Source organism: Cydia fagiglandana, chromosome Z (assembly GCF_963556715.1).
Source record: "Cydia fagiglandana chromosome Z, ilCydFagi1.1, whole genome shotgun sequence".
NCBI lineage: Eukaryota > Metazoa > Arthropoda > Insecta > Lepidoptera > Tortricidae > Cydia > Cydia fagiglandana.
Genome location: NC_085959.1, coordinates 5,567,382 through 5,595,336, shown reverse-complemented (window position 1 = coordinate 5,595,336; position 27,955 = coordinate 5,567,382). Strand labels below are relative to the sequence as shown.

The following is a 27,955-nucleotide window of genomic DNA, read 5'->3' as shown; positions in this document are numbered from 1 at the left end:
AAAATTAGGTCGAATGAAAAAAATACACGTGAGGTTGTGTGGGGGGAGAGGGGTAGCCTAAAACCTCACACAAATATCACCAAGGGGGAGGGGGGGTCAAAAAGTAGCCGAAAACACCTCGCGTGATTTGTGCACAACCCCAAAATAGTGATGCTTCTGTAACTTAGCTGTAGATGGCGCCTCCAATTAACACAACAGATACAAAGATCGCATAAAGGGCGCAATCAGTGGCGATGATAAATCATATTGATTATAACTTGAAAGGCATCATGTCGACGCCCGCAAGCAAACACGTAGTAACCCACAAAAACCAAATTGTTCACCAGAGACGAAAACCTTTTCGAGTTTTGAAAAAAAACTCATAACTACGTTGTTTATGAACATAACTAACTCAAAATTGGATTCAACATTCAAAATTTTTTGGACTTCAAATTCATTTAAATAAATTTAACCGCAAGTTGTTACAAGACCATATTTTGTGGGTTACCTACTACGTTTTGATCTTTTTTACACAGTGCGCAAACTCGTAGTAGTAAATGCCAGTACCAAATGTATGGGATAGCATTTCCTTAAAATTTGCATGGACAGCAAAAACGCAGTAATCCACCTGAATATGACAAAAGGTATCCGTAATAAAGTCTTAAACGTTGTGGTTTAGAAATTTTGGGTGAAAAAAATGCTGTAACAGTTTTTTTTCTTTTTATTACAGGACGGGTACTATAACATCAGATCAGGAGAAGGCTGCAAGTCCTGCGAATGCAATCTGGAGGGCTCATACAACTCCACATGCAACCCTTACACTGGCCAGTGTTACTGCAAGCCGGGTATTGATGGGTGAGTTTTGTGGTATCGTCTTGGATCGTCCCATTCGTCTTTCGTCAAGTTCTTAAATTAGTCCTATTCTGCTTTCGTCACCCATTCTACATTCGTTACAATCGTCGGTGGCTTTCAATGTAGAATGAGACCCGATATCCCGTCGGCAGAAAGCAAAGGGTTAAAGAGCAAATGTGTTCTTAAACTGAGGATGACGAAAAGGAAATTAACATGAGAAAACTGGACTTACCACCCTTTTTCCCTTTAGGTCAGAAGGTCAGATAGTTGATGCTTTCAGAAAATAGATGCATTCGCAAATGCCTGTGATCAGTTTGCTAAAACCCTCGGGCTTCTTTAAGATACGACCGAGAAAATACTAAGACGATGAGGGTGGTTTCAGAATGTCTTTGAACTTGATTTGACGTTTTCAGATTAAACTGTGACCGCTGCCGCGAGTACCACTACGGATTTTCGGCCGAGGGCTGCCAGGACTGCGACTGTGACGAGTGGGGCTCCACCAACTATCAGTGCAACGCTGACGGACAGTGCGAGTGTCAGGAGAATGTTGAGGGACGGCGATGTGACAGGTATGTGGGTTGACAGATGTATACTGCGACTGTGACGAGTGGGGCTCCACCAAGTACCAGTGCAACGCTGACGGACAGTGCGAATGTCAGGAGAATGTTGAGGGACGGCGATGGGACAGGTATGTGGGTTGACAGATGTATACTCCGACTGTGACTAGTGGGGCTCCACCAAGTACCAGTGCAACGCTGACGGACAGTGCGAGTGTCAGGAGAATATTGAGGGACGGCGGCGTAACAGCACAGCTCAGCTTCAGCCGATGGTTACGAGTTTTTTTATTACTTCTTTTTGAGTGCTGACAGCTCTTCTTCGTACAAAATCAACACATGGTTTTATCAATAACTTAACATAAGTTGCCATATAACCTAATTTCAGATGTATGGAGAACAAGAAAAAGCGCGCGGACGGCCAAGGTTGCGAGAGCTGCCCACACTGCTACAACCTCGTGCAGGACGCTGTTACTTTACACAGGAAGGAACTCAAGGAGCTCGATGAGGTACCATCGCCCGCACTGTTCACTTTCCATCGATGGACCTTATTACAAAAGGCATAAGGTCCATGAACAGTTAAGTGTTGCTATTTGTAGGTCGTATCATTAAGTCATATTTAACCCTTTGACCACGGAAGACGTCAACTGAAGCGCGCGGCTACAACCCCGCCAAGGTTCGCGACGACGCGCCGCACACGATTGGCGTCGTGTTCAAATGGTTAAGTAAGATTTTAATAAAGGCAGCTTATTTACGCATACAAAGTGACTTTGAAGTTTATTAGATGTAAGGTAACCATTGGCTGGTCTTTAGAAGAAGGACTGCTCTCGATTCTGGATATAAATGTTTATCGGACTGGGACTCCTGGTGTATTATACTAGTTTTTCAACGTCTTAGAGCGGTTTCGCACTACGTCCGATCCGAATCCGATCCGAACCCGTGAAAATATGATCCGTAGTAGCAGTAGAACTATTATATTATAATGACGGAACGAAAGTTGAATGACGGAAAGAAATCGCATGGCGGAGATCGGATCTAGTGCGTAACTTGCCATAGAAATAGTTCTACGGCTACTACGGACCATATTTTCACGGGTGTGGATCGGATTCGGATCGGACGTAGTGCGAAACCGCTCTTAAGCTGCCGCAACTACGTGATATTGGTTTCGCTGATTACGGCTCATTTAATAACAAGTTTTACTTAATTTTATAATTTTTGTCCAGATCCTTTCGAAAATCTCCAAAGCGCCAACAGTCGTCGAAAACGCGGACTTCGACAACGAACTAGAACGGGTCAGAGAGGATATTCAGCGTCTGAGCGAAGAAGCCAAATCCCAGCTTGAAGGAGGAGACGCTAGCCTTACAGACACGCTTGCTGATCTCGCTGAGAGACTTCATGATGTGGAGTAAGTACCTACAGTCAGAGGCAAAGCGAGGAAGACATGTTGTAGCTATTAGTGCTTATGTTGGGGGGGTCACGATAAAATTACGACGGATCACGTTAGGGGCAGGGTGGTAAGGAGGTAGGAGATATAGGATTCTATAGTGAACGAAACTAAGAAAAAATACCTACCCCATGAGTAGATACTTTTTCTCGGTTAAAGTATAATAAAAATGTCATAACATTCATATCGAAAATAGAAAAATAATCAAGATTTATTATAAACAATACTTGGTATTTATCTTAAAATTAGGTCTAATGAAAACTTTTCAAAACAAAAAAATACACGTGAGGTTATGTGGGGGGTAGCCAAAAACCTCACCAAATATCACCAACGGGGATGGGGGTACAAAAAGTAGCCGAAAACACCTCGCGTGATTTGTGCACAACCCGTTACGGGTAGGGTTGCCAGATGGTCGGGATTTGGCGGGATTCTCCTGATTTTTAGCATGTGTTCCCGATTCCCGACAAAGTGTAAACTGTCCCGAAAAACAGCTTCACGTTAAAAAACAATAATTTCAAGTTCCGTACTGCCGTCGAGCGAGCGAGCTGACGTCGTAGTGCCAATAATGTAAAATATTGCTGTTTTTAATATAATTACTTTAATTTAAAATGTATTTTTTTCCCGACTCAAGTCCTAAAATCCCGAAAAATTGATATTGTTTCCCGATAATAGCGCCTTTCGATCTGGCAACCCTAGTTACGGGTGATGCTAGTTTGACTATGCTAACTAAACTCACTTAACTTGATAAAACTTATATCAAGCAGTAGACGAAATTATGTGATAAACTAGCTACCCGCTCCGGGTTAAACATATTATACACCTAAACCTTCCTCAAGAATCACTCTATTGATACGTGAAAACCAGACATACAGACATTAATGTGTTCGCCTCAGTATGGCGGGCTGTAAGTCACACCGGAGAAGTATGGCATTACGCTACCGCCTACTTCGTTTTTATGGACTATCGGAAAATACGAGGATTTTTGTGGAACAAATCGTTCAACACTCGTATTCTATCCGACACGTTCGACTAACGCCCACGCGAATAGGCCGCCGGTACCAGCGCTATGACCATCATTTTTCTTTCCTTCATTACGTACTTAGACCCCTGACGAACCGCCATACTGGTACATAAATGACCCAGTAAAATGTGTCACTCCCGTACTATGTGTACCTATATATGTATGCGAGTCGCAGCAATATCTTTTAAAATGTGTGATCTGGTTTTTTACATACAGACAGACGCGACGGAGACTTTGTTTTATATTATGTAGTGATGGCGATGAAAATGTAAAATTGTTATTATTCTCAGAGATATGCTGGTGAAGATAGAGCGTCTGAGTGACGAAGGCAACGAATCGGTGGACAGGAGCAAGGGGAATGTGTCTAAAGCCAAAGACACCATTGAGGCAGCTCAAAAGGAGATCAATGTACGTATTTATGCCGCAAGAATAGCCCCACGCTTCTCTATCGGCACCCACTTGGCCGTTCCAATCCCATTTGAGCCTGGAGGTTTTATTGCCAACGTCAGCAATGCGAGTAGTAGGTATAGTGCGTAGCTTTCAAACAGAGCCCGATGGCTAATTCTATTGTCTATTGTTAAGTAATATGCGACTTGTACAGGTATACTAATGAATCAGTAGAGTAATGTAGCTTTTCTGCGGACCCCTTTATTTGACATAATTGTTGAAATAATGATTGTCAGATTATCATTACTCATAACCTATACCTATTGTATATTTTGACATGTGTTTTTTGACATTAAAGATATTGAATTGAATTGTTTACCGTTAAGTTTCCAGGATTTCCTTAAGGTTATCCTATCGATAGGTTAGGTTATTATGTTTGTTTTATGGCAATCCTCAAAACTTGCGCATTTCTGAGAAAATGCGGAGAAACAATATAATATGTATACATTAGTTATGACTTAAAACTTTATGGGAAACAATAGAGACCCGTTTTTCTAATATATATAATTGCTTATTAAAATCTGGCATAGTGATCAAAACTCCCTCATTGCTATTCTCGAATCGAAAAACAACCAAGCTTTGATTTTCAAATATATATGACTTCCTACTGCCAAGTTACCTAAATAAAAGTTAGGTCTTCAATATAACTTTTCAAACCAATCATCTTCCACAGAGCGCCTTGGAATACCTGGACGGTGAAGGCGCCTCAGCACTCCTCAAGGCCCGCAACCGCTCCGACCAGTTCGGCAAACAGTCCGTCGAGATGTCCGCCCTGGCGAAAGAGTCGCGCCTGTTGGCCGACAAGTTGGAAAACGAGGCGCACAATATCAGGGACATAGCTGAGAAGGCCTTCAATACGTCCATCGCGGCGAATAATCTGGCTAAAGATGGGATGACTAAGCAAGCTAACATTAGGTATAGTGTGTAGCTTTCAAATAGAGCTCGACGGCTAATCCTATTGTCTATTGTAAAACCGCTCGTGCCACGTGCCACAACCACCTGCATAAAAATACGTACTTCTGTTACTGAGTACCGGCGAGTCGAACGCTACAGAACCAGTCCAAAATGTGTCATCGAGATGCGTAACAAAGGCGCGTTATCGGAGAGCGCACCTGCACTGGTTTTTTGAGCGTTGGACTAGCCCGCGCTCAGATGCCAAATAGAATAATGAAGACCCTTTTTTGCAGGTAAGTAGCACGTGCGGTTTTACTTAACAATAGACAATAGGATTAGCCGTCGAGCTCTATTTGAAAAGTGCTTTCAGCTTTAATTCCGCTCGCTTCCGAACCCAGGGCCCGCTTTTCGGTCTCTTTCGCACGGTCTTTGGTCTCCTATTTTGTGAATTCATTCGCGCGGATTCCAATAAGCCACGCGTCTTACGCGATTTGTGTTAGCGTTTCTAAAAATAATGCTGTGGTCATGTTTATAAGATGTCCTTTACAACGGACAAAATCTATTTTAGGGTTAAAGCACCTTCAACAAATCGGTCTGGGCATAGGAATGTCGCTTTGAAAGAGATGTATAAAAGCGAGGATTGATACATTGAATGAGCCAATAAAAGAAAGTGTATACCTACCTACGGCGCCCGAGTTGAGGTTACGCACACAGTAACATGTCAATATGTCTACTTTTTGTGGATCTACAATAATCTACATCTTGAATGAGTGTACCAATTAATACATCATACGAAATAATTATACTCAAATAATTAAAATCCTCATTTCATCAAAAAGTTAAAAGCGCTGGTGGCCTAGCGGTAAGAGCGTGCGTTTTTCAATCCAGAGGCCGCGGGTTCAAACCCCGGCTCGTACCAATTAGTTTTTCGGAACCTATTGTACGAAATATCATTTGATATTGGCCAGTCGCTTTTCGGTAAAGGAAAACATCGTGAGGAAAGCGGACTAATCCCAAGCCTAGTTTTCCCTCTGGGTTGGAAGGTCAGATGGCAGTCGCTTTCGTAAAAACTAGTGCCTGCGTCAAATCATGGGATTAGTTGTCAAGCGGACCCCAGGCATGAGCCGTGGCAAAATGCCGGGATAGCGCGAGGAAGAAGAAGAAGATGTCATCCAAACTTTATCTTCCTTTTTTCCAGCAACGAAGTCCAAATCCTCTCCAATGACCTGAACGCCGCATCAGGCAAGCTGAACAGCATGACCGAACACGCAGACGCGGCCCTGAAGCGAGCCAAGGCTGTCTACGACGAGGCCTTGGGACTCTATGCTGAAGTCAATACCACGCTGCTGCCGGATATCAAGCTGTCCAAACTGAAGCAGGACGCCAGTGAGATGAATAAGACGGTAAGTTTATTTAACCTTTTAACCGCCTTACACAGCCTCCTCTCCTCCTCCTCCTCCTACAAGGGAGAGAGAACATCATCGGGGTACAAAAAGTACTGAGGTTGACTGAAGTATCATGACCAATACTAAAGATTCCGAGAAAATTCGATGGAAAACAATTATGCACTATAGTCCGTTTTTTTTAGCATTAGAAAGAACTTCGCAGAAGTAAGCTTGTGGTTCCAAATCCGGCACTTTTAGCGGTAATAATTTGAAGTAAATTATATGTATTGACCATGCATGCTACATTAGATAAATCAATAATTATTAACAATTAAAGAACCTGATAAAAACTGCACGCTTGCTTCTGTGGAGTTCTTTCTAATGCAAAAAAAAACGAACTATACATCTGTATTGTACGCTACCAATACGATCTAATTTTGAGAAATGAAAGTCGATCTTAGGGTTAAAACGCATTGCGATTAATTTCTTGCGGATCAGTCAAATTTTAGGCGTTTTCAGTCTTGCAATTGCGTCGGCTTATGAAGCAAGAAAACCGCAAGAAATTAATTGCAGTGCGTTCTAAGCCTTGAGTTGGAATTTACAAAAAAATATTCCGTGATGATTCTTTGATCCGTGTACTAATTGTAATTCACCAGATCGACCAAAGATCAGCAGATCTGGACAGCCTCGTATCCGCCAACCGGGACATGCTGCAGAGCCTCGAAGACGCCATCAAGCGCGGCAAGGACCTCCATTACCAGGGGCAGCAGAGGCAGGATGAGCTGAGCGAACTGCTGGCCAGGCTGGATGAGCTGCAGGCGCAGGCTAAGAGTGACGTCAATCTGGCTAACGTCACGCTGAAGGAGGCTAATGAGATCTATCAGACGTTGAAAGGTTAGTTTTGGGGACTTCAAAAAGAGAAGGGTCTTTTTTCCTCGATGCCTCGTAGATGGTTTGAAAAAGTCGTTTTTGCTCATAGTCTAATAAAACATGGTATTCTCTTCCTAGAGTGACACAAGCCTACGTCACAATAACATGGCCGCTATATATAGCGCTATCGCATATTATCATATAGCGCTGTCGCATGATGACGTAGGCTTGTGTCAGTCAGGTGACCTAGAAAAGACGGGAAGAGAGTACCAGGCGGAGTATATTATTATACCATGTTTTTGCTTAAACGTCCTTATTTCCACACATCTCTGTTGGTTTTATGAAATTCAGTATTATGTTTTTTTAGAATTCAGCGATCAAGTGGCCGAATCCCGTCAGCAAGCCGAACAGGCCAGACTCGACATCCCAGCGATACAGGACAAGGTTGCCTCGGCCGAGGCGAGCATCAACAGCATCGCCGAGGCGCTGGACGACGCCTCCAACAAGGCTAAAGAGGCCAGGGACCTCGCTCAACTCGCTCAGAAGGATTACGCTGAGAAAGCTAGCGAGGTGAGTTATGGGAGTATTCTTTGGGGTATCACTAAATTTGTCAGAAAAATCTAGTGAGGTAATTTTGGAATTCGGAGCTTGGGAGTGAGTCGCATAACTTCAAACTCGGGTAAATCCATATTTCTGATTATGCGCTTTTAGTACATATTAAGAAAAGGTAGTATTGTAGATATTTGCTGAGAAAGTCGAATTTATTTACCCAAGTTTGAAGTTAAGCGACATATTTGGAGTGAATTATGTGCACTTCAGTCGGTAGGTGGGGCGGCCGCTGCTGGATACCATTGCGAGCGCGGGCTGTTAGCCGAATGGCTATTTCTAGGGTTCCGTGGTAATCTACCGAATCCTACACCAGAACAAGTGACGCAAAATGATTTTTAGTTTTTAAGATTATAATTGCGGGCGGTTCGATTGCTAGCTGGAGTCCAAGCCAGACATTCGTGTAAGGAACTATTCAAGCAAATTGGCATAATGACACATTACTCACTTTACATATTTCAAGTATTAATGTTTGTAAGAAATAATTTGGCAATGTTCAAACGTGTCGAGGTTGCGGGCAAACAGCTCCGATCCACGGGGAAACTACGCACAGTGCCGCGTCGCATGGCACTTTCAGTCAAAAATCCGAGGGTAATTGGACCAACGTACTATGAACGCCTACCTGCAAAATTGCGAACTGAACCATCTGACGAAACATTTGAACGCCAATTGAGACTCTTTTTATTGGATAATCCAATATATTCTGTAAAGGAATATATGGAAATGACATGTACCTAGTATAATAAATTGAATGTAGTTAATTTTTTATGAGACCTGTATTTCATTTATTTTATTCTATTTTAATTTGACGATCCTTATGAGATATCCGTGCTTATCTTAGCCATATTGACATTGTTTTTAATTTTTTATATTATTCGACATTGTTAATAATTTAGTTAATTAATTGATTGCTAATAATGGTTTTTAAATTGTGTATTGCTTGACATTTGTATAGTTATAATCAATTGTTATTTCCCTACTTGACGATCATAATATAAATTCGTATAGATTAGTGTAAAATAATTTATATTGTAATTTCATATTATGAAATAAATAAATCTAAATCTAAAATCTAAATTGTTTTTCACCGCACCAGCTCACTTAAAAAACTGATATCAACGTTGAATTTTATTCAAATGTGAGGCAAAGTAATCAAATGCAAATTTTGAGTGGTTTTCTTATGTTCCTGGTAGAATTAACTTTTAAATGATGATTTTGGATGATAAATATTTAATAACACTCATTTGAATTTGATTTGGTTTGATTTTGTTTGATATTTTACATTTGGTTTAGTATTTCCTTCTGGTAGGTGTGGTGAAAAATTTTGTGTTTCACTCGGGGGCAAATTTTGTTTAACTTTCGTGCTTTGAAACCCTCGCAACTCTCAAGATTTCATTGTTCGAACTCGCTGCTCTCGCGGTTCAATTTTGGAATCTTTCGCTTGCTCAGGTATCAATATTAGCACGAGCGGTTAAACAACAACTTTGGCCCCTTGTAAAACAAATAACTATTATACGAGTAGGTATACAGTCTGTAAGGTCTTTGTTGTCTGACAGTAACTGAATTTTGACTTTTTTAAATGATCCGTTGTGCTTACAGGCCGCTCATGAAATAAGGAAAAAGGCTTCCACGTCCAGAGCCGACGCTGGAAAACTCAGAGACGAGGCCGAGAAACTGTCGAGTGAGTAACTGAATCAATTCTCGTTAATGTTATTTTATAATCTTATTGTTTTCCAGGGGCCCTTGCGGATACACTTCGACCCATAGGGATCTTTTGTGCAATTACCCCCTAGAGACGATCCGTCAACTACTCAAGAGCTTTTCCCACCATATCCATGTGCCGGATGATGGAGCTCATGGGTAGCGTTTTAAAGTCCTTTGGTTCCAGATATCGGAGATATCCTACTCCAAAGTCCTTCATTCTTTGTCTGGCGAGGGCGTGACATTTACACATTAAGTGTTTCACTGTCTCTTCCTCTTCGCCACACATATAACAATCGGTGTTGTCAGAGTGTCCCATTATGTTAGCTTTCCGATAACAAATAAGTATCAGGAAATAATTAGGTGGTAAATAATAACTACCTCAGAGCATTTAGTAACTGGAGACGCCTTGTCTGTCATTTTCTCAAAACAGTCTGCCGAATTTTGTGGGGAAGGGGCACGTCAAATGTATTTATGTATTTTGTTGTGTTTTTTACGTTAAGTACAAATAGCCATGTCAGATAAACGTCAGTCCATATAAAAATATTCACATGTGTGCAAGGTTTTCGGCAGAGGGTAAACTCATATAACCGACTCCGGTTATTAAATGCTCTACGCTACGTCGGTACCCATCATAGAGCATGAATGAGTGTCTGATGTGACCATTTTGACCCACAGCCCGAGTCGACGGCACGGCCAAGCAGCTGACCGACCTCGAGAAGCAAGCTGATGAGAATCTTCAGCTCACCAGAGATGCCAAGATGAAGGTATGACACCTGCTTTTTGCTGATATTATAGCGTCCAGATATTTTAAAATATCTAGACCACAGCGGCTACAGGACTTATATAGCTAGCATTATGCTGAATTGGGTTCATTTCGTGACGCGCTTTTGATTTCTTCTTTTCTTGCTGTTGTTGTCTGTACATGTCCGTACCGTACACGTTATGTGAACGTCACAAATAGTATATTTTATCTTTCTCTAAACCAGGGGTGTCCAAACTTTTTTACCTGAGGGCCACATTGCGCCTCAGAAACTTTCGCGCGGGCCACCGTTGTATCTGGTTGCTGCAGTTAGGGCTTGAATCCCTGGAGCCTGGCTCACGCGGGCCGGATGGAAACGCTTCGCGGGCTAGGGTATGGAGAGCCCTGATCTAAACTATTAGTCAGTATTGGCGACATGTTTCGGGCCCATCGGGGGTCCTTCTGCAGGCTGGAGTGCTCGCGACGGCTGCACTCTGCGTGCATCACCAATAGCAACTAATATTTGCTGTGATGTAGATAATGTTTGAATAAAAAATAATTAAATAATAAATATAATAGGACTATATTAAACAAACCGACATTAATGCACAGCCAATTTATATTATTATATGCCCAATGAAAGATCCTGATTAAAACTTTAGTTGCCCGGTTAATAATAAGCCAAATTAAATCAACTGGGAGGGTAATGTCAGAAGCAATGTTGCAACACCTAACATTACCCAGCCAGTGTTGAGTAGACCTAGATGTGTATCGCAGATTAAGGTTTTACCCAAATGGCTGGGGTAATACTAGTTATACTAGGGTAAACTCGAGTTAAATTTTATTAATCTTTTTACATTACTCGCAATTTATATTATAGGTACATATTAACAACAGCTATGCCCTATTAAAGAAATTAATGTATGAATTTTGTTTTTCGCTTCTATAAAAAAATCGGAAAAAAGTCAAACGAAAAAGCAAAGACATGACTGTGTTATGATAACCATAATGTTATGGTTATCATTTTCTGCGAATAGAATATGTTTTATTTATTATGTTATTTTATTGATTATATAATACAGGGTGTTTGGTACATCGTTTGCCAAATTAAAACGGCAGATAGGTTGAGTCATTTGCTATCTGCTCATGTCTAGAAAAAAAAAATTGGCCATGTCTTTTTTTACTACAGCTCAAGTAAACATTTGAAATTTACGAAAAACTGCCATAGAACTGAAAAAAAAAGTGCGCAAGATTAAAAATTTCTAGGCCTGAACTCAAATGACTCAACCTATTTGCAGTTTTTATTTGGCAAACGATGTACCAAACACCCTGTATAATATTTGGTCGACAGGTCGGTCAAGCAAACACAGACGCCAGGGAGGCAGAAAAGCAGGTCAACAAGGGTCTCGCTGACCTTGGGGTCATCAAGGATGAGCTAAGGAATCTTCCGACCCTGGACAGCGAAGCTCTAGACAGACTGGGTAAGTTGATAGTAAACAATTATAAATAAATATTATATGACAATTTTTACACAATTTGTCCCCACGGGAAGCTCAAGAAGGCTTGTGTTGTGGGTACTCAGACAACAATATATATATAATATATGAGTCGCTTAACTTCAAACTCGGGTAAATCCATCTGTCAGATTATGCGATTTTGGTATGAAGAAAACGTAATAGGGTAGATATTTGCTGAGAGGGTCCAATGGATTTACCCGAGTTTGAAGTTAAGCGACACATATAAATACCTACTTAAATACAAAGAAAACAACCATGACTCGTGCGTGCGCGCAACCACAGAATAAATAATAGTACTAGGTACAGAAGATTCACTCTCTAAACGCGTATGTTACGATCAGGAAAGATATGGCCGCTAGGTGGCGACAGCGCCACGTGCGGCTTATGGCTAGACAGCAAAATTGGTGTGGAACGGATGTACTTTTAGCTACCTGTAGCAAAGCGACGAAATCGCGGAGTGAGCCACGCGCGGCGCAACCCAACCCTCGCCCCGCGCACCCCGCATGATTGCCCTGTCTAGACGGCTTCGTCGAATAACTGTATTGTTTTAGAAATTTTTTATAAATTATAAACCGAACAGGCGAGGCATTCTTATGTGCGCGGTCATGGATCAATAATGGTCATATTAAGACCCAATATTCGACGCCTTGCTGTCAACTTTATTGCTATCACATTATGATTGAAAATGTCGATTATTGGAGCTGTCTCGGGCCATGTCGGACAAAGGGTTACCTGATGTCAGGAATTTTCCTGACATGTCAGGAATTTTGGCCGTTTGTCAGGAATGCGGCTGGAATACGAAAATGTCAGGAGTTTTAGTGAATTAGAGTCTGTGCGGAAAGAAAAGAGTCATAGTATGTATTGGGCCCCATACATTTCACGACTCTTCTCTTACCGCACAGACTATAGCAGACTCTATTATGTACCTAAGGCCCACTTGCACCATTCCACTAACCCGGGGTTAACCGGTTAAACCAGGAGTTGCCATGGTTAGCCATACAATTTGACACTAGGTTAATAGTTTAACAGCTTAACCCCGGGTTAATGGAATGGTGCAAGTGGGCCTAAAGAGGTACATTATTCCAAAATATAGTAATTAAACAATGTAGGTATCAAGCATACATAGATATCGCTTACAGCTAGCCCCGAAGCGCGACCCCCCCCCCCCCTTTCGCTTGGCTAAAATATGAGCGTCAGGAATAAGGAATTTTGTCAAGAAATCCCGAATTTGTATCTGGTAACCCAGTCGGTCACTGGAGCCTCTACGTTATTTAAAGCATGGTTGTAGAAAATCTTACTCGATGAAAAGCATAAAGGTCTCAAATATGTATTTATGTATTAATATGTATTTTTTATTACAGAGGAGAACTTAAACACGGTACAGGCAGAGCTCGCAGCATTAGACTTGGATGGAAAAATAAAAGCACTGAAGGAAGCCAAGCAGAACCATCTGAGGTAAGGGAGCATCCATTAATTACGTCATAAGAAGTAAGAGGGGCAGGGGGGTCTGAAAAAATCACGATTGATCACTATGGGGGGAGGGGACTTCTAAGGAAATATGACGTGTTAATTTTTTAGGGTTCCGTACCCAAAGGGTAAAACGGGACCCTATTACTAAGACTTCGCTGTCCGTCCGTCCGTCCGTCCGTCTGTCACCAGGCTGTATCTCACGTACCGTGATAGCTAATAGACAGTTGAAATTTTCACAGATGATGTATTTCTGTTGCCGCTATAACAACAAATACTAAAAACAGAATAAAATAAAGATTTGTGTGAAAATAAAAAAATGAAAGAAAGAAAATACAATTTTTTTTGGTCAAACTTTTAAACGATTTCAAAAACAGAACCAGGAAAGCGGAAGGGAGGAAGGAGGAACTAGTCAAAGTGAGGCACAGTAAACTGCAGAGATACCCCAAATAACTTTTTTCAGATGGCTGGAGCAATACAAGAACGAGCATGACTCACTTCGCCTCGAAGTGGAAAATGTGAAGGACATACTTGACCAGCTGCCCGAAGGTTGCTTCAAGAGGATTGTGCTGGAGCCCACCGAGGGGCCGAAGAGGGCCTCGTACAGTTAAACACGTGCGAGTCATTGGTTGATAGGTTACGTGTGGCGTAGACGACTTAGGCGCGCAAAGTAGACTAATTTAGTGTAAGGAAATTTGACTAGATGGCGTTGTACGTTGCAGGTAGCTAAGTAGTATATTAGTGTTTGACGCGCGCGGCGTCATACCAATTGGTATCAATGTTTGTGCATTCCGACGGTTTACAATGACGCGCCACACGACAGGCGTGGCGTTGAAAGGGTTAATAATCAAAACGTATCATTGGTCTATTTTGTGCGTCTAGTTATTTGTCTATAGTATGTGGAAATTGAGTCATTATTAAATTGGTAGAAATTCATTTTCAATTTCTAATTCGCAATCAGGTCAAAATCCAAAGTCAAGGTTGAGATCCAAGACAAAAATATGTATTTTTTTACAAAGTAGCAATAAGTTTCGTCTATGTTTTTACTTTAGAACCTGGTATCCTAATTATGTTAATTTGAAGAAAGTACAACCAGCAACACTTCTAAGTTCTAACTGTACATCGGCGGACCTTATTGCAAAAGGCATAAGGTCCACCGATGTACAGTTAACGGTGTGGGCGATGATTCCTATGTTTTATGATCAAGTCTAAATCGAAATATTTTAAAAAGACTTATAACTGTCTTATTAAAATACTTATGACTCTGAATGTGTATTTTTGATGATATTTGTGTGTAGTGAATGTGGGTGTTTAGAGGTGACAGTTTTTTTTGTTAACATATTTAAGTTAAAAACGGATACGTTCAATTATTTTACAAATCGACGTTGAAGCTCATTCATCATCCGACGTCCACTGCTGGACATAGGCCTCCCCCAAAGAGTGTCACAATGACCGGTCTTGCGCCATCCGCATCCAGCGGACTCCCGCGACCTTCACCAGGTCATCAGTCCACCTTGTGGGGGCTCTACCCACGCTGCGCTTTCCGGTACATAAGCCGGCGTAAGCTTATACATAGTTTATAGTTTTCTATTTGTAAATCCTTTGACCGCCAACGACGTCATATCACGTCGACGCCACGACGTCAGCAGACGTCAAGAACGCAAAAGGTTTACGTTGTATGTGTCTTATGATCTTACACTTAATCTCTTTGACCGCCAACGACGTCATACGTCATATCACGTCGACGCCACGACGTCAGCAGACGTCAAGAACGCAATAGGTTTACGTTGTATGTGTCTGATGATCTTACACTTAATCTCTTTGACCGCCAACGACGTCATATCACGTCGACACCACGACGTCTGCAGACGTCAAGAACGCAATAAGATTACGTTGTATGTGTCTGATGATCTTACACTTAATCTCTTTGACCGCCAACGACGTCATATCATGTCGACGCCACGACGTCAGCAGACGTCAAGAACGCAATAGGTTTACGTTGTATATGTCTTATGATCTTACACTTAATCTCTTTGACCGCTAACGACGTCGTATCATGTCGACGCCACGACGTCTGCAGACGTCAAGAACGCAATAAGTTTACGTTGTATGTGTCTTATGATCTTACACTTAATCTCTTTGACCGCCAACGACGTCATATCACGTCGACGCCACGACGTCAGCAGACGTCAAGAACGCAATAGGTTTACGTTGTATATGTCTTATGATCTTACACTTAATCTCTTTGACCGCCAACGACGTCATATCACGTCGACACCACGACGTCTGCAGACGTCAAGAACGCAATAAGATTACGTTGTATGTGTCTTATGATCTTACACTTAATTTCTTTTCTATTTGGGTACCTTTATTTTAAAGTAGAATACAATTTATTTTGGTGAATTATTTTGGCGTTTGTTTATTAGTTTGGCTTATATTAAGTTTTTTATTCGGCGTTCGTCGTTAAAAAGGTTAAAGTGAGATAGGTGCTAGAATGAATTATCTTATGTTATATTACTTAAATAATAATGTCCCTTACTAATTATAGAAACTATTTCGCTAATATATTGACGTGTCAAAATAAAATACCTATGTCATAATAAAGTTATCTAGCAATAAAATGTGACGTTATCTATGAAAAGGGTCCTTATTGTCGATGGCGCTTACTCCATTATTAACGGTGCTCCGATATAGATACGATGCCACGCGACGCTCTAACTCGCGACGCGCGAATAAGGTCCCTTTTCATAGCTAATGCCCCAAATGTTAACTTTAAGAGATACAAGTACAGATTTGATTAATGTTATTTTGAATGTATTACATTCAAGTTAACTATCGGTGCCATTTTTATATTGAATCAGACTAAATCAAGTACCTACCTAAAGATGAATATAATTATGTACAGTCAAGGAATTTAAATTCCGACCCATTTCGTACTTTGTCACAGTGACAACCGTATGAGGTCTCTAGCGGCTTTCATATTGATTGTCACTGTGACAAAGTACGAAATGGGCCGGAATTTAAATTCCTTGACTGTACCTACTTAACTTAGGTAAGTAAGTTAGTACAAACTCAATACATTGCTAACCTGACATCTTCTCTTCTTCCTCACGTTATCCCGGCATTTTGCCACAGCTCTCATAGGAGCCTGGGGTCCGCTTGATAACTAATCCCATGATTTGACGTAGGCACTAGTTTTTACGAAAGCTACTGTTTCTGACCTTCCAACCCAGAGGGGAAACTAGGCCTTATTGGGATTAGTCCGGTTTCCTCACGATGTTTTCCTTCACCGAAAAGCGACTAGTAACCTGACACTACTTATTTAGTAACTTAACTGACTGCTAACCTGACATATTATATTGTATAATTTAAACATTAATACTGCCATAATTATTTCAGTAGAACTTAGTACTTATTTTATGCATTTAAGGTCTGCATTTAATATCATCAGCCAACTTTAGGCTTCCCAATAGTGCCATATTTAGGGTTGCCATATGGTAGAATAAAATGTCCTGATAAAAATCCGGACATCACCCTAAACATCCGGACATTTCTTGTAGCAGAGATTTGGCGTAGCTTGAACGACGCCCTGGCGGCACGCTGCTCTCTGCGGTGTACTGTATCGTGGATCTACTTTTCCCCTTCCCTTCGTCCGATCCCGTAGTCCCCTTCCCAGGCACGCATTTTATATTTATAAGGTCATTCCTAAAAATCCGGACACATGCCAAGTCCGGCCGCAATCTGGACAAAGGGTCAAAGATCCGGACATGTCCGGACAAATCGGAATGTATGGCAACCCTAGCCATATTTGGTTGGCAGTTAATTGTAAATATAATTATTTTGTTTTAACACTAGATAGTAATCTCTAACAGATGTCAGCGGATACATATATATGTATATGTGGTGTTACATAAAGTCCTCAACTTTGTTTTCGTCAGTTATATCGCGTTTATAGAATTTTTTGACTACCAAACTTGATATAAAATACCAATACAAAACGAAATAACGAATTCCTTTTTTTACAGTTGGTTAAAAGGGTTAAATAAAGTACTTTTGTCACTATCTGACTAAATTTAGCTCCACGCCTTTATGTATTAATTTCCATGACAGTAGCCAATAACTTTCTTTTTTTTACCTTTATGTAACACTTTATGTAGGTAACGTTTTTGATGCTGTATAAATAAGTTTTTTTATATATCTATTTAAGATCGCCAAAGACAAAAGATTAGAATAAAATATAAGCAATTATTGATGATTTTGTTAGTACATTATGTATTGTGGCTTATTTATTATATTAAACTATTAGAGTAATTAAAAGTTTGTATTATATATTTATTCCCATGAATTCTTGCTCACATTTTAAATTACTTTTAGTGACATACAATATCTTAGGGGTCATACATTAATTACATCACACGATTAGGGGGAGGGAGGGGGTCAAGAAAATGTGACATATTGTGACATGGGGGAGGGGGGAGACACAAACTTTGTGACGTCACTTTAACTTCATCAGTAACCGAAAATTTATTTAATTTATTTTATTCGCTGTACATTTAAATAACAAGTTTTTAAAACGATAATCGTTTTTATTCGTTTAATTTTCTTTCCTAAGCAGTTTTGGGTTATAAAATTACTAATATTTATATCGTCAAAAATATTTTGATAAAATATTAATAATACTTATAGGTCAGGAAATGAATGCTCAAAAAACGTTGTAGAGGGAAATGCTAGGAACACAATTTTTGACTCCGTAACTTTGTTTGGACTAGTTAGGAGGTGAACATATTAAAAGTCCCCGGCTGTAGCCCCGCTGCTGGGGGGTAGAGGGGGGTAAGAAGGTCGAATTTTTCGGTTTTTCATTGATATCTTGGAAACTTTGCGTCTTAGCGACATGACTACTAAGACAAACCGAAAGCTGATAAAATTAGTTACAAGTTTTATCCAGTCAAGTTTTTCGATATCATGAATAGTTTTTGAGATACCCGCTCTTGAAAGTTTATTTAGGGATTTTAATTTTATCTTGATATCTACGTCAGTGAAGCTGTTAGGCCATGTTTGGTATCATTTTCGTATAAATCGGGGGTGCTGAATTCATTTATGGTATCCCATTGACACTATTCCGAAGTAAAACCAAAATTAAAAAAAATATTTTTTTTTAAATCCCTCTTCACGCTTAAACTGCTGAACCAATTTCGTTGAAATTTGGTATAGAAATAGTTTCAGTCTCGACACAGAACATAAGATAGTTTTATTTACCAAAAGCATCTTTTGAGGGTGTGAAAAGTGGGGTGGAAGTTTGTATGGGGAGTCAATAACTGCTGAACCGGTTTAGATGAAATTTAGGACGGAATACATCTGTGATTTAGATGAAAATGATACCAAACATGACTTCAAACCTTACCTTGAGCAGTATTAACCTCAGGAATTCAGTTTCGTCGACGAAGTTGAATTCCCCCCATACTCCATTTCACAACTTTAAAGGATGATTATTGAGGTAAAAAGTATCTTATATCCTGTCTTGGGACTCGAAATATCTGTATACCAAATTTCAATTAAATCAGTTGAGCGGTTTAAGCGTGAAGAGGAATTTAAAAAAAAAGGTATTTGTTTAAAGTTTATATGTTTTTTCTTAGAAATGGTGTCAATGTGATGCCAAAACTGAATTCAGCACCCCCGATTTATACGAAAATGATACCAAACACGGTTTAGCAGCGTCACTAATGTAGATATCAAGATAAAATTGAAAGCCTTAAATAAACTTTCAAGGGCGGATATCTCAAAACCTATTCAAGATATCGAAAAACTTGACTTAATAAAACTTGTAACAAATTTTTTCAGCTTTTGGTTTGTCTTAGTAGTCATGTCGCTAAAACGCAAAGTTTCCAAGATATAAGTGAAAAACCGAAAAATGAGACCTTCTTTCCCCCCTCTCCCCCCCAGCACCGGGGCTACGGCCGGGGACTTTTGATATGTTCACCTCCTAACTAGTCCAAACAAAGTTACGTAGTCAAAAATTGTGTTCCTAGCATTTCCCTCTATAGCTTCTTATTTCTTGGCCTAGGTACTTACTTAATTCGATTTGGCGATTTCGTAAAAAAATGTGACGTCATACTAGGGGGGAGGGGTTTGCCAAATGTGACCAAGTGTGACAAGGAGGGGGGGAGGGGTCAAAAAACCTAGAAATTCGTTTGACGTAATTAATGGATGACCCCTTAACATATTCACTGCCCCCGACGCACATGTGCGTTCACCGTCATACAAGTTTGTTCCTAGCCCACGCCCCGTGGCAGTGAATGCGTTAACATATATGTCTGGGTACAGGACAACCGAGGGTGGAACGTCATATGTGACGTTCCACGGCAAAAGGTACCTTATGGCGGCTAGCACTTACGTCGCATAGCGCCGCAATAATATTGGAGCGGCGTTAATAATAGCGTAAGCGCAAACCGCCATGAGGCACCTTTTCTCGTGGGACGTCACATATGAGAACGGTAAATGGTAGCTTGCTTTGGAAATGTGCAGTCAGCATCTATTATATAGAGTCTGTGCGGAAAGAGAACGAGTCGTGGAATGTATGGGGCTCAATACATTCCACAACTCTTCTCTTTCCGCACAGACTCTAGTGACGGCAAAGTTGGCCAAATATATCGGAACATATCTTTATTTCTATGATAATTGATAACAAAGGTGTGTTACGATCAGTGTTGCTGTTGAAGATCTGCTTGACCAACTTTATATAGTCCGTTGACGTCCATCCGTCCACAAAAGTCAAAATTCATATGAAAATATGAACCACATAAGGCGATGGCGCATATTGTGGCTGCCAAGTTGGCGCAAACTTGGCTTAGACTAAATTATGCAAAAAAATAAGCCAGATGCTAAATGAAAAATTTGGGTGCCAAAGCGAGTGAAAATATGCCAAGTTGGCAACACTGGTTACGATATATTTGGCTACTTTGACCGTCACTGTCTTTTTGATGCTAACTGTACATGTTTATGTTTCAGATTCAGGCCACAAGATGGCAGACCCTCCAACGCGCACGGTCCCTAATAGGACTACAACCAGCTGTATGTTTACCACATTTTTCTATAGATGGTGGTGGCGCTACTGCGCCAAATTCCCTTTCGACCTATTTTAAATTAAATACTCTACGGTGACTGCTAGCCACCTAGACATGACGTTGACATACTGACTTACTGACAGACTTCTCTATTGAAAATTAGTTGCCGCATCAAGTACTAATCCTGTGATAATTGAAGAATCCTGCTAGCTTAATCTATAAATACGAGTATATCGCCCGCCCGCATACTATATTATAATTATTATACAAACCGCTCTTGGATTTCGTGGACAAGGACGACGGACGAACTGGTAAGTCATCTGCGAGTATAAATCTTGTTTTGAACCGCATCGCAGTATCGGCTTCAGCTCCCGGAGTCTCCGCGTTCCTCAAAATTCTAAAGTCCACGGTAATCTATCATTTTTGGTCCTTTTCGAGCCGCGTATTGATCCATATTTTATTTATTATATTTTCCGCCATTTCGTTTATATTTTGTTTTATATTTGACATTTACATTTTCCGCATTTATTTTTATAATTTCCGCATTTCTATTCCAACATGTCTAAATTAGAGTTGGAAAATAAAATAAAAATTTTGAAGAGTAAGGAAGAGAAAATCTTTGAACGTGTTTCGCGTATTTATGATGCCTCTAAAAATATTTCAAGTTTCGAATCGAGAAACAATGAGAAGTTTATGGCGGATAGTGAATCAATCGAAGAATTACGCGTTAATTTCGAAACAATTCTCGACGATATTAACAAATATACGATGTCTCTCATTCCTGGCTCTGAACCTGATTACGCAGCCCTAGATTCGTTCGAGGATATGTATTCGCCAATTAAACGCGCTCGCAATAATATTATTAAAATGTCATTACCGCAAATAAATGCAACCGCTTCCGCGAGTCGCAGCGACGGTTCCTCGTTCAGGGGTATTAAGCTTCCACCTATCGAACTGCCGTCTTTCGATGGCCGGACGGAAAATTGGCCCATATTTTATGAAATGTTTAAGGCCAACATTCATGACAACAACCAGTTGTCTGACGCGCAACGTGTGCAATACCTCGTTAGCAAATTAACAAATAACGCTTTAAAGTTAACTGCTGGCATAGTGCCTAATGGTGAAACTTACTCCATAATTTGGAACAGTCTTGTCAAAAAGTATCAAGACAAACGCGCTTTGGGTACTTATTACTTGAACAATATACTCGATCTCAAGCCATGCACAAATAATTCCAGCAGTCTTAACAACTTCATTGAGAAGTACTCCGCGTCTATCTCTGCACTTAAGCAGTTAGATATCCCTGATTTGACCGATTTTATATTTTTAAGTTGCGCCTTGAGGAAAACGGACTCACAGGTTTTACAGAATTACGAAATGACTATCCGCGATGAAGAAATTCCAAAATATGATTCTTTCATCTCTTTCGTACAAGACCAAGTGAAAATTTTAGAAAGGTCTAATGGTGGTACAGCCAGCAAATCAATTGTCAATACACCAGCTCAACCCGCTAAAACTACGTATAAGGCATTTGTAGCCAGCAGCGCTACTGCTTCAAACTCCGCGACAAATGAACAAGCTTGTGTATTGTGCAATAAAAAGGATCATTCACACCTGTACTCTTGTATGAAATTTAAAAATATGATATCCCCGCAAGCGAGATTTGAATTTATTAAAAGTAAACATGGTTGTGTTAACTGTCTTAGCACTTCGCACACGATTCTTAACTGCAAATCGCGCCACACTTGCAACGTATGTCAGAAGCGTCATCATACGCTTTTACATTTCGAAGCGAGCAAGACTGCTTCCGCAAATGTCAACTCAACACAGTTGTTTGCTAATGTCAGCAACGCTGCGTCGGCGCCTGCTGCGTCCGCTGTTCCCTCTCCGCAAGGCTCAAGTGTCTCAAATGTATGCTCGAACTGTGCATGCACACCGCAAGTAAATTCTACAATTAATGTGCAGACACAGCCCGACATGTCGATGTCATCCAATATGTGTAAGATAATTCCGCCTACAAATGCTAGCGTTTCGCTGCCGACGTCAAATCCTCAATCTGCTATATTATTAGCAACTGCTCATATATACGCCAAGCCTTATAATGGTGATGGTAGGTCAATAATTCGCTGTATGATTGACAATGGCTCTCAAAATAATTTAATAACGCTAGATTGCTGCAAGGCGCTTAACTTGCCTGTGATACCGCTTTATAATTCCTATATTAACGGTGTGTGTTTAACGAAAGACAAGATACACGGTTATGTCTACTTAAACATTGAATCGCGCATATATCCAAATTACAAATACTACATACACGCGTTAGTGGTATCTTGTATAACTGGTCCGCTTCCAGAGTTTGTAATCGAAACTAATAAATGCGATTTAGCACATTTGGCGAACTTACCATTCGCAGACTTGACCTGGAACATACCAGGCAATGTGGATCTTCTGTTAGGAGTTCAGATCTTCCCGTACATATACTTGGGGAACATGATAGAGTCTGGCTCGTGCGCACCCCCCGCAGTGCAAACCACATTCGGTTATGTATTTATGGGTGACTATCCTCAGAAGGGTGACTATCTTCAGAAGGATGACCATATCTATAATTCTTTCGCCGGTTTGATTCGCAATGACCTTGAGTCGAGCTTAAATAAATTTTGGGAATTGGAAGAGATCCCATACAAACGCTTCCTCAGTCCTGAGGAGACGGAGTGTGAAAGCTTGTACGTAAAGTCCGTTTCCCGCCAAGATGACGGTCGTTACACAGTCGCCTTACCCTTCTGCAAAGATTCTTCTGAGCTAGGAAACTCCCGAGCTGTGGCTCATCGCCGCTTGTTTTTCCTAGAAAAGAAATTTAAGCAAATACCTTCACTGCGTGAAGACTACAACAAAGTTATCGACGATTATATGAAAAATAATTATCTCGTCGAGGTTCCTGAATCTGACGTCACAGATGACGGCTACTACATCCCCCACCACGCTGTAATTCGACCTGACAAAGCAACGTCACGTGTTAGAATTGTCCTGGATGCTAGTGCCAAAAGTCATTCTGGTCAGTCGCTTAACGACATTTTACATACTGGTCCAAATCTTCAAGCAGATTTGTTTACTCTGCTTTTGAATTTTCGCCTGTTTCCAGTGGCAATGACGTCAGACATTCGTCAAATGTATATGCAAATATGTTTGCCGCCTCACGATTATAAATACGTGAAAATATTATTTCGCTTCAATGAAAATGAGCAAATTCGCACCTTTCAGTTTACGCGTGTTCCGTTTGGGCTCAAGTCAAGTCCATTTATGGCTATGCGCACTGTCAAGCAGCTTTGCTTGGATGAAGAGCATCAGTTCCCTGAAGCTGCAACTGTCGCTAGTTCCCAATTGTACATGGATGATTTAGTGCATTCGTGTATTAATGATGAAACCGCTATGCGCTTGTCGCAGGAGTTAATATCTCTCTTCAAAGCTGGCGCATTTGACTTAGTCAAGTGGTCCAGCAACTCGCCCGCGCTTTTAGAAAGTCTTCCTGACTCACACCGCGCTTGTGTCGAATTTAATGACAAACAGAGCGTCGCTAAGGTACTGGGTTTATCTTGGGAACCCTCCAATGATACTTTCTTCTTGACTACGTCCCCGCCCGCTGGAGGGAAGTGTACCAAGCGAATTATACTCTCTACCGTAGCTCGCTTGTTTGATGTGCTTGGTTTGGTAGCACCTGTCGTATTGTACGCAAAGTTGCTTATCAAAGAACTTTGGCTCAGTAAAGTTGATTGGGATGCAACTCCCCCAGAACACATAATCAAGTGTTACTCTATGTTGGTACAAGAATTTCCACTGTTATCAACATTAAAGATTCCGCGCCATGTAGGAGTTTTCGCTGACTCTAGTGATTGTCGAATAATTGGATTCAGTGATGCCAGTCTTAATGGATATGGCTGTGTCATCTACTTGCATGTGACAGATTCAGCTGGTAACTCAACTGTGAGGTTACTATGCTCTAAATCTAAGGTCTCTCCCGCTAAAATTACGACGCTTGCTCGTTTGGAGCTATGTGCTGCTGTACTGATGAGTAAATTGATCAAAATCGTACAGAACACATACCTTGCTCGTATCGCAATTAAAGAAATTTTTGCTTTCTCTGATTCCACGATTGCTCTGAACTGGATCAAATCCTCGCCTCATCGATGGTCGATATTTGTCAGCAATCGTGTTGCGCAATGTCAAGAACATGTGTCACCAGAAAACTTCTACCATATTGCTGGAGTTGAAAACCCAAGCGACTGCTTATCTCGTGGGTTGACACCATCGCAGTTAATCTCGCATACATTGTGGTGGAATGGACCTTCATGGCTGAAGGAGGCGCCGAATAATTGGCCTATTAAACCATTTCAATGCTCAGCAATCGATCAATTGCCAGAGCACAAAACTGTTGCATTGACCACTATAGTGCAGCAAGAGTCGCCTGTACTGTATGATTTGGCGCAACGCATTTCTTCCTGGAATAAATTGCTTCAAATCGTTGTATATATACTTAGGTTTATAAAGAAATTAAACCCAACTGAAACAATTAAAAATCTTGAGACCGCTGAAACCGCTTTGATACTTGCTATACAGAAAGTTCACTTTAGTGAAGATATAGCTCAAATTAAAAAGAACCTTTTACCATCGCGCAAACTTGTAAAGTTGTCTGCATTTATCGACGACAAAAATGTTTTGCGGATTGGAGGTCGTCTCTCGAATGCTGATTTGCCGTTTGAAGTAAAGCATCCAGTTGTGCTACCCAAACGCGATCACATGGTGAACTTAATCATTGACCACTTCCATGTTGTCAATTGTCACACAGGTACAAGTCCATTAATGGCAATCATTCGCCAGCGTTTCTGGATATTAGATGGACGCACAGTTATTAGAAACAGAGTACATAAATGTAACTCATGTTTCCGGGTCAAGCCAACACATCCTGTACCGAAGATGGCTGACCTCCCATCTTGCCGCATAAAAGAAGCCAAAGCCTTTGTGCACACTGGGGTTGATTATGCTGGCCCCCTTCCCATCACGCTTTGTCGCCGTCGTGGTCAACACGCACAAAAGGCGTACATATGCTTGTTTGTGTGCCTAGTTACAAAGGCAGTGCATATCGAGCTAGTCTCTGATTTAACGTCTGACGCCTTCCTAGCAGCGTTCAAAAGATTCATATCTCGACGTGGTCCCGTCTCTTGTCTTTACTCAGACAACGGAACAAACTTCGTCGGTGCCAAATCTCAACTGGATGAGATGTATAATCTTTTCCGCACGTCTGATTTCAAATGTAAACTTAACCGCGAATGTAGTAATCACCGCATTGAATGGAAAATGATTCCCCCTCGTGCGCCTCATTTCGGTGGTATATGGGAATCAAATATTAAGAGTGTAAAAACGCATTTGTACCGTGTCATTGGATCACAGATTCTGACATATGAAGAACTGTCAACCGTGCTCGTTCAAATTGAATGTATACTTAACACTCGTCCGCTCAGTGTTTTATCTTCGGATCCCCATCCCGAAGTATTAACTCCCGCTCATTTCTTGATGTCGACACCGCTCCAATACTTACCCGCGACTGACCTGTCTACCGAGTGTCGTAACCTCAACAATCGGAAAAGATTGCTGGAATCGATTGTGCATTCCTATTGGAAGAAATGGCGTTTGGAGTATTTGCACACACTGCAAGTTCGGAACAAGTGGTGTACTCCAGACCGTCCGGTTGTCCAAGGCACTGTGGTTCTGATGGGTGATGATGACATACCGCCCTTACATTGGCCGCTTGGCATTATTACTGCCACACATCCTGGACTAGATGGTGTAGTTCGGGTCGCTACTGTTAAAACCGCTGGTGGGCTATTTAAACGCCCTATTGTAAAACTTTATCCGCTGCCTTCGCAATAATCTGTTCCTTCCTCTTCCTTATATATATATATATATATATAAATTCATTTACCGCATCATATCATTGAATTTTTGAAATTCTCCGCATTTCAAGGCCGGGAGCATGGTGGCGCTACTGCGCCAAATTCCCTTTCGACCTATTTTAAATTAAATACTCTACGGTGACTGCTAGCCACCTAGACATGACGTTGACATACTGACTTACTGACAGACTTCTCTATTGAAAATTAGTTGCCGCATCAAGTACTAATCCTGTGATAATTGAAGAATCCTGCTAGCTTAATCTATAAATACGAGTATATCGCCCGCCCGCATACTATATTATAATTATTATACAAACCGCTCTTGGATTTCGTGGACAAGGACGACGGACGAACTGGTAAGTCATCTGCGAGTATAAATCTTGTTTTGAACCGCATCGCAGTATCGGCTTCAGCTCCCGGAGTCTCCGCGTTCCTCAAAATTCTAAAGTCCACGGTAATCTATCAGATGGCGTTAATATAAGAGCGTGACTGAGTTTTATTCGGGTCGATTACTAAGGGCGCTAGGGGTGTTTATTTAACATTTATAGATGGCGCTGAAAGTAATACCTACTCTAACCTAACTGTAAATTCTCATCATTCATCAATGATCGTACATTTTCCAGCATTTTCGGTGCAGCGGAGTGGTATTAACGGAATAGGTATAAATAATTTCAACCCTAATGATTAATTAGCTTTAATTACGTTAATATTAACCTTAATTTACCATTTCAGTTGAAGTTATCTACACCAATTCCGTTAACACCACTTCGCTCTACCAAAAGTGCTGGAAAATGTACGATGTCTGCTTATCATTGTCACAAAATCATGAAATGGTTTTCATCATTGATATTTTTTTATATTATCAAAGACATGTAACTTCCGTACCTATAAGATGAATAAAGTCTAAGGAAAATCGTGCCACGGAAATCAAGAAAAAGTCATTCTCGGATAGATGCCGCACACACCTTTAGCCTATACTCGGCCAGATGGCGTGACGACACCGTTTCATATTTAACAATTTTAACACATATATCAGTGAATGAACATGGATAAAATGAAATAAAAATAATAAAATCATTTACCCATATAGTATATATATACATTTTTTGATAATTTTATACGTTTTCATTTTGAGTTTCAGTTGTGTGTCGATAGATGGCAGTAAATTTACCGTGACTACAAAATTTACAATGACAGGATCCCTCTATACTATCTATTCTTTTTACTATTATAGAGAAGTGATGCCAAACAATGAAATTGTCGCAATCGTAACCTGTACCACGCGACCAAAGCGTCCTAAGCGCGTGAAATTCATGGCGCTTACGCGATTTGGTGCGAGATTCACGCTCCTTGCACCGTTCCACTATCCCGGGGTTAAGTGGTTAAACCGTTAACCCAGTGTCAAATTGTACTGGTAACCATGGCAACTCCAGGTTTAAGCGATTAACCCCGGGTTGGTGGAATGGTGCA

The 27,955-nt window shown here is 40.8% G+C and overlaps 1 protein-coding gene across 1 annotated transcript in view; it reads left to right on the top strand.

Moving 5' to 3' along the window:
• The window catches only part of LOC134678722 (laminin subunit gamma-1), a 45,018-nt gene extending 30,853 nt beyond the window's left edge, over positions 1-14,165 (top strand). The window contains exons 17-30 of the mRNA XM_063537387.1: positions 710-834; positions 1,245-1,400; positions 1,774-1,894; positions 2,609-2,790; positions 4,141-4,258; positions 4,971-5,212; positions 6,390-6,594; positions 7,233-7,470; positions 7,814-8,016; positions 9,652-9,733; positions 10,432-10,520; positions 11,847-11,976; positions 13,374-13,467; positions 13,943-14,165. Of these exons, the coding sequence (XP_063393457.1) occupies positions 710-834; positions 1,245-1,400; positions 1,774-1,894; positions 2,609-2,790; positions 4,141-4,258; positions 4,971-5,212; positions 6,390-6,594; positions 7,233-7,470; positions 7,814-8,016; positions 9,652-9,733; positions 10,432-10,520; positions 11,847-11,976; positions 13,374-13,467; positions 13,943-14,090 (2,133 nt within the window). The 3' untranslated portion in view covers positions 14,091-14,165. The remainder of the gene's footprint in view (positions 1-709; positions 835-1,244; positions 1,401-1,773; positions 1,895-2,608; positions 2,791-4,140; positions 4,259-4,970; positions 5,213-6,389; positions 6,595-7,232; positions 7,471-7,813; positions 8,017-9,651; positions 9,734-10,431; positions 10,521-11,846; positions 11,977-13,373; positions 13,468-13,942) is intronic.
• The last annotated feature ends 13,790 nt before the right edge of the window (positions 14,166-27,955 follow it).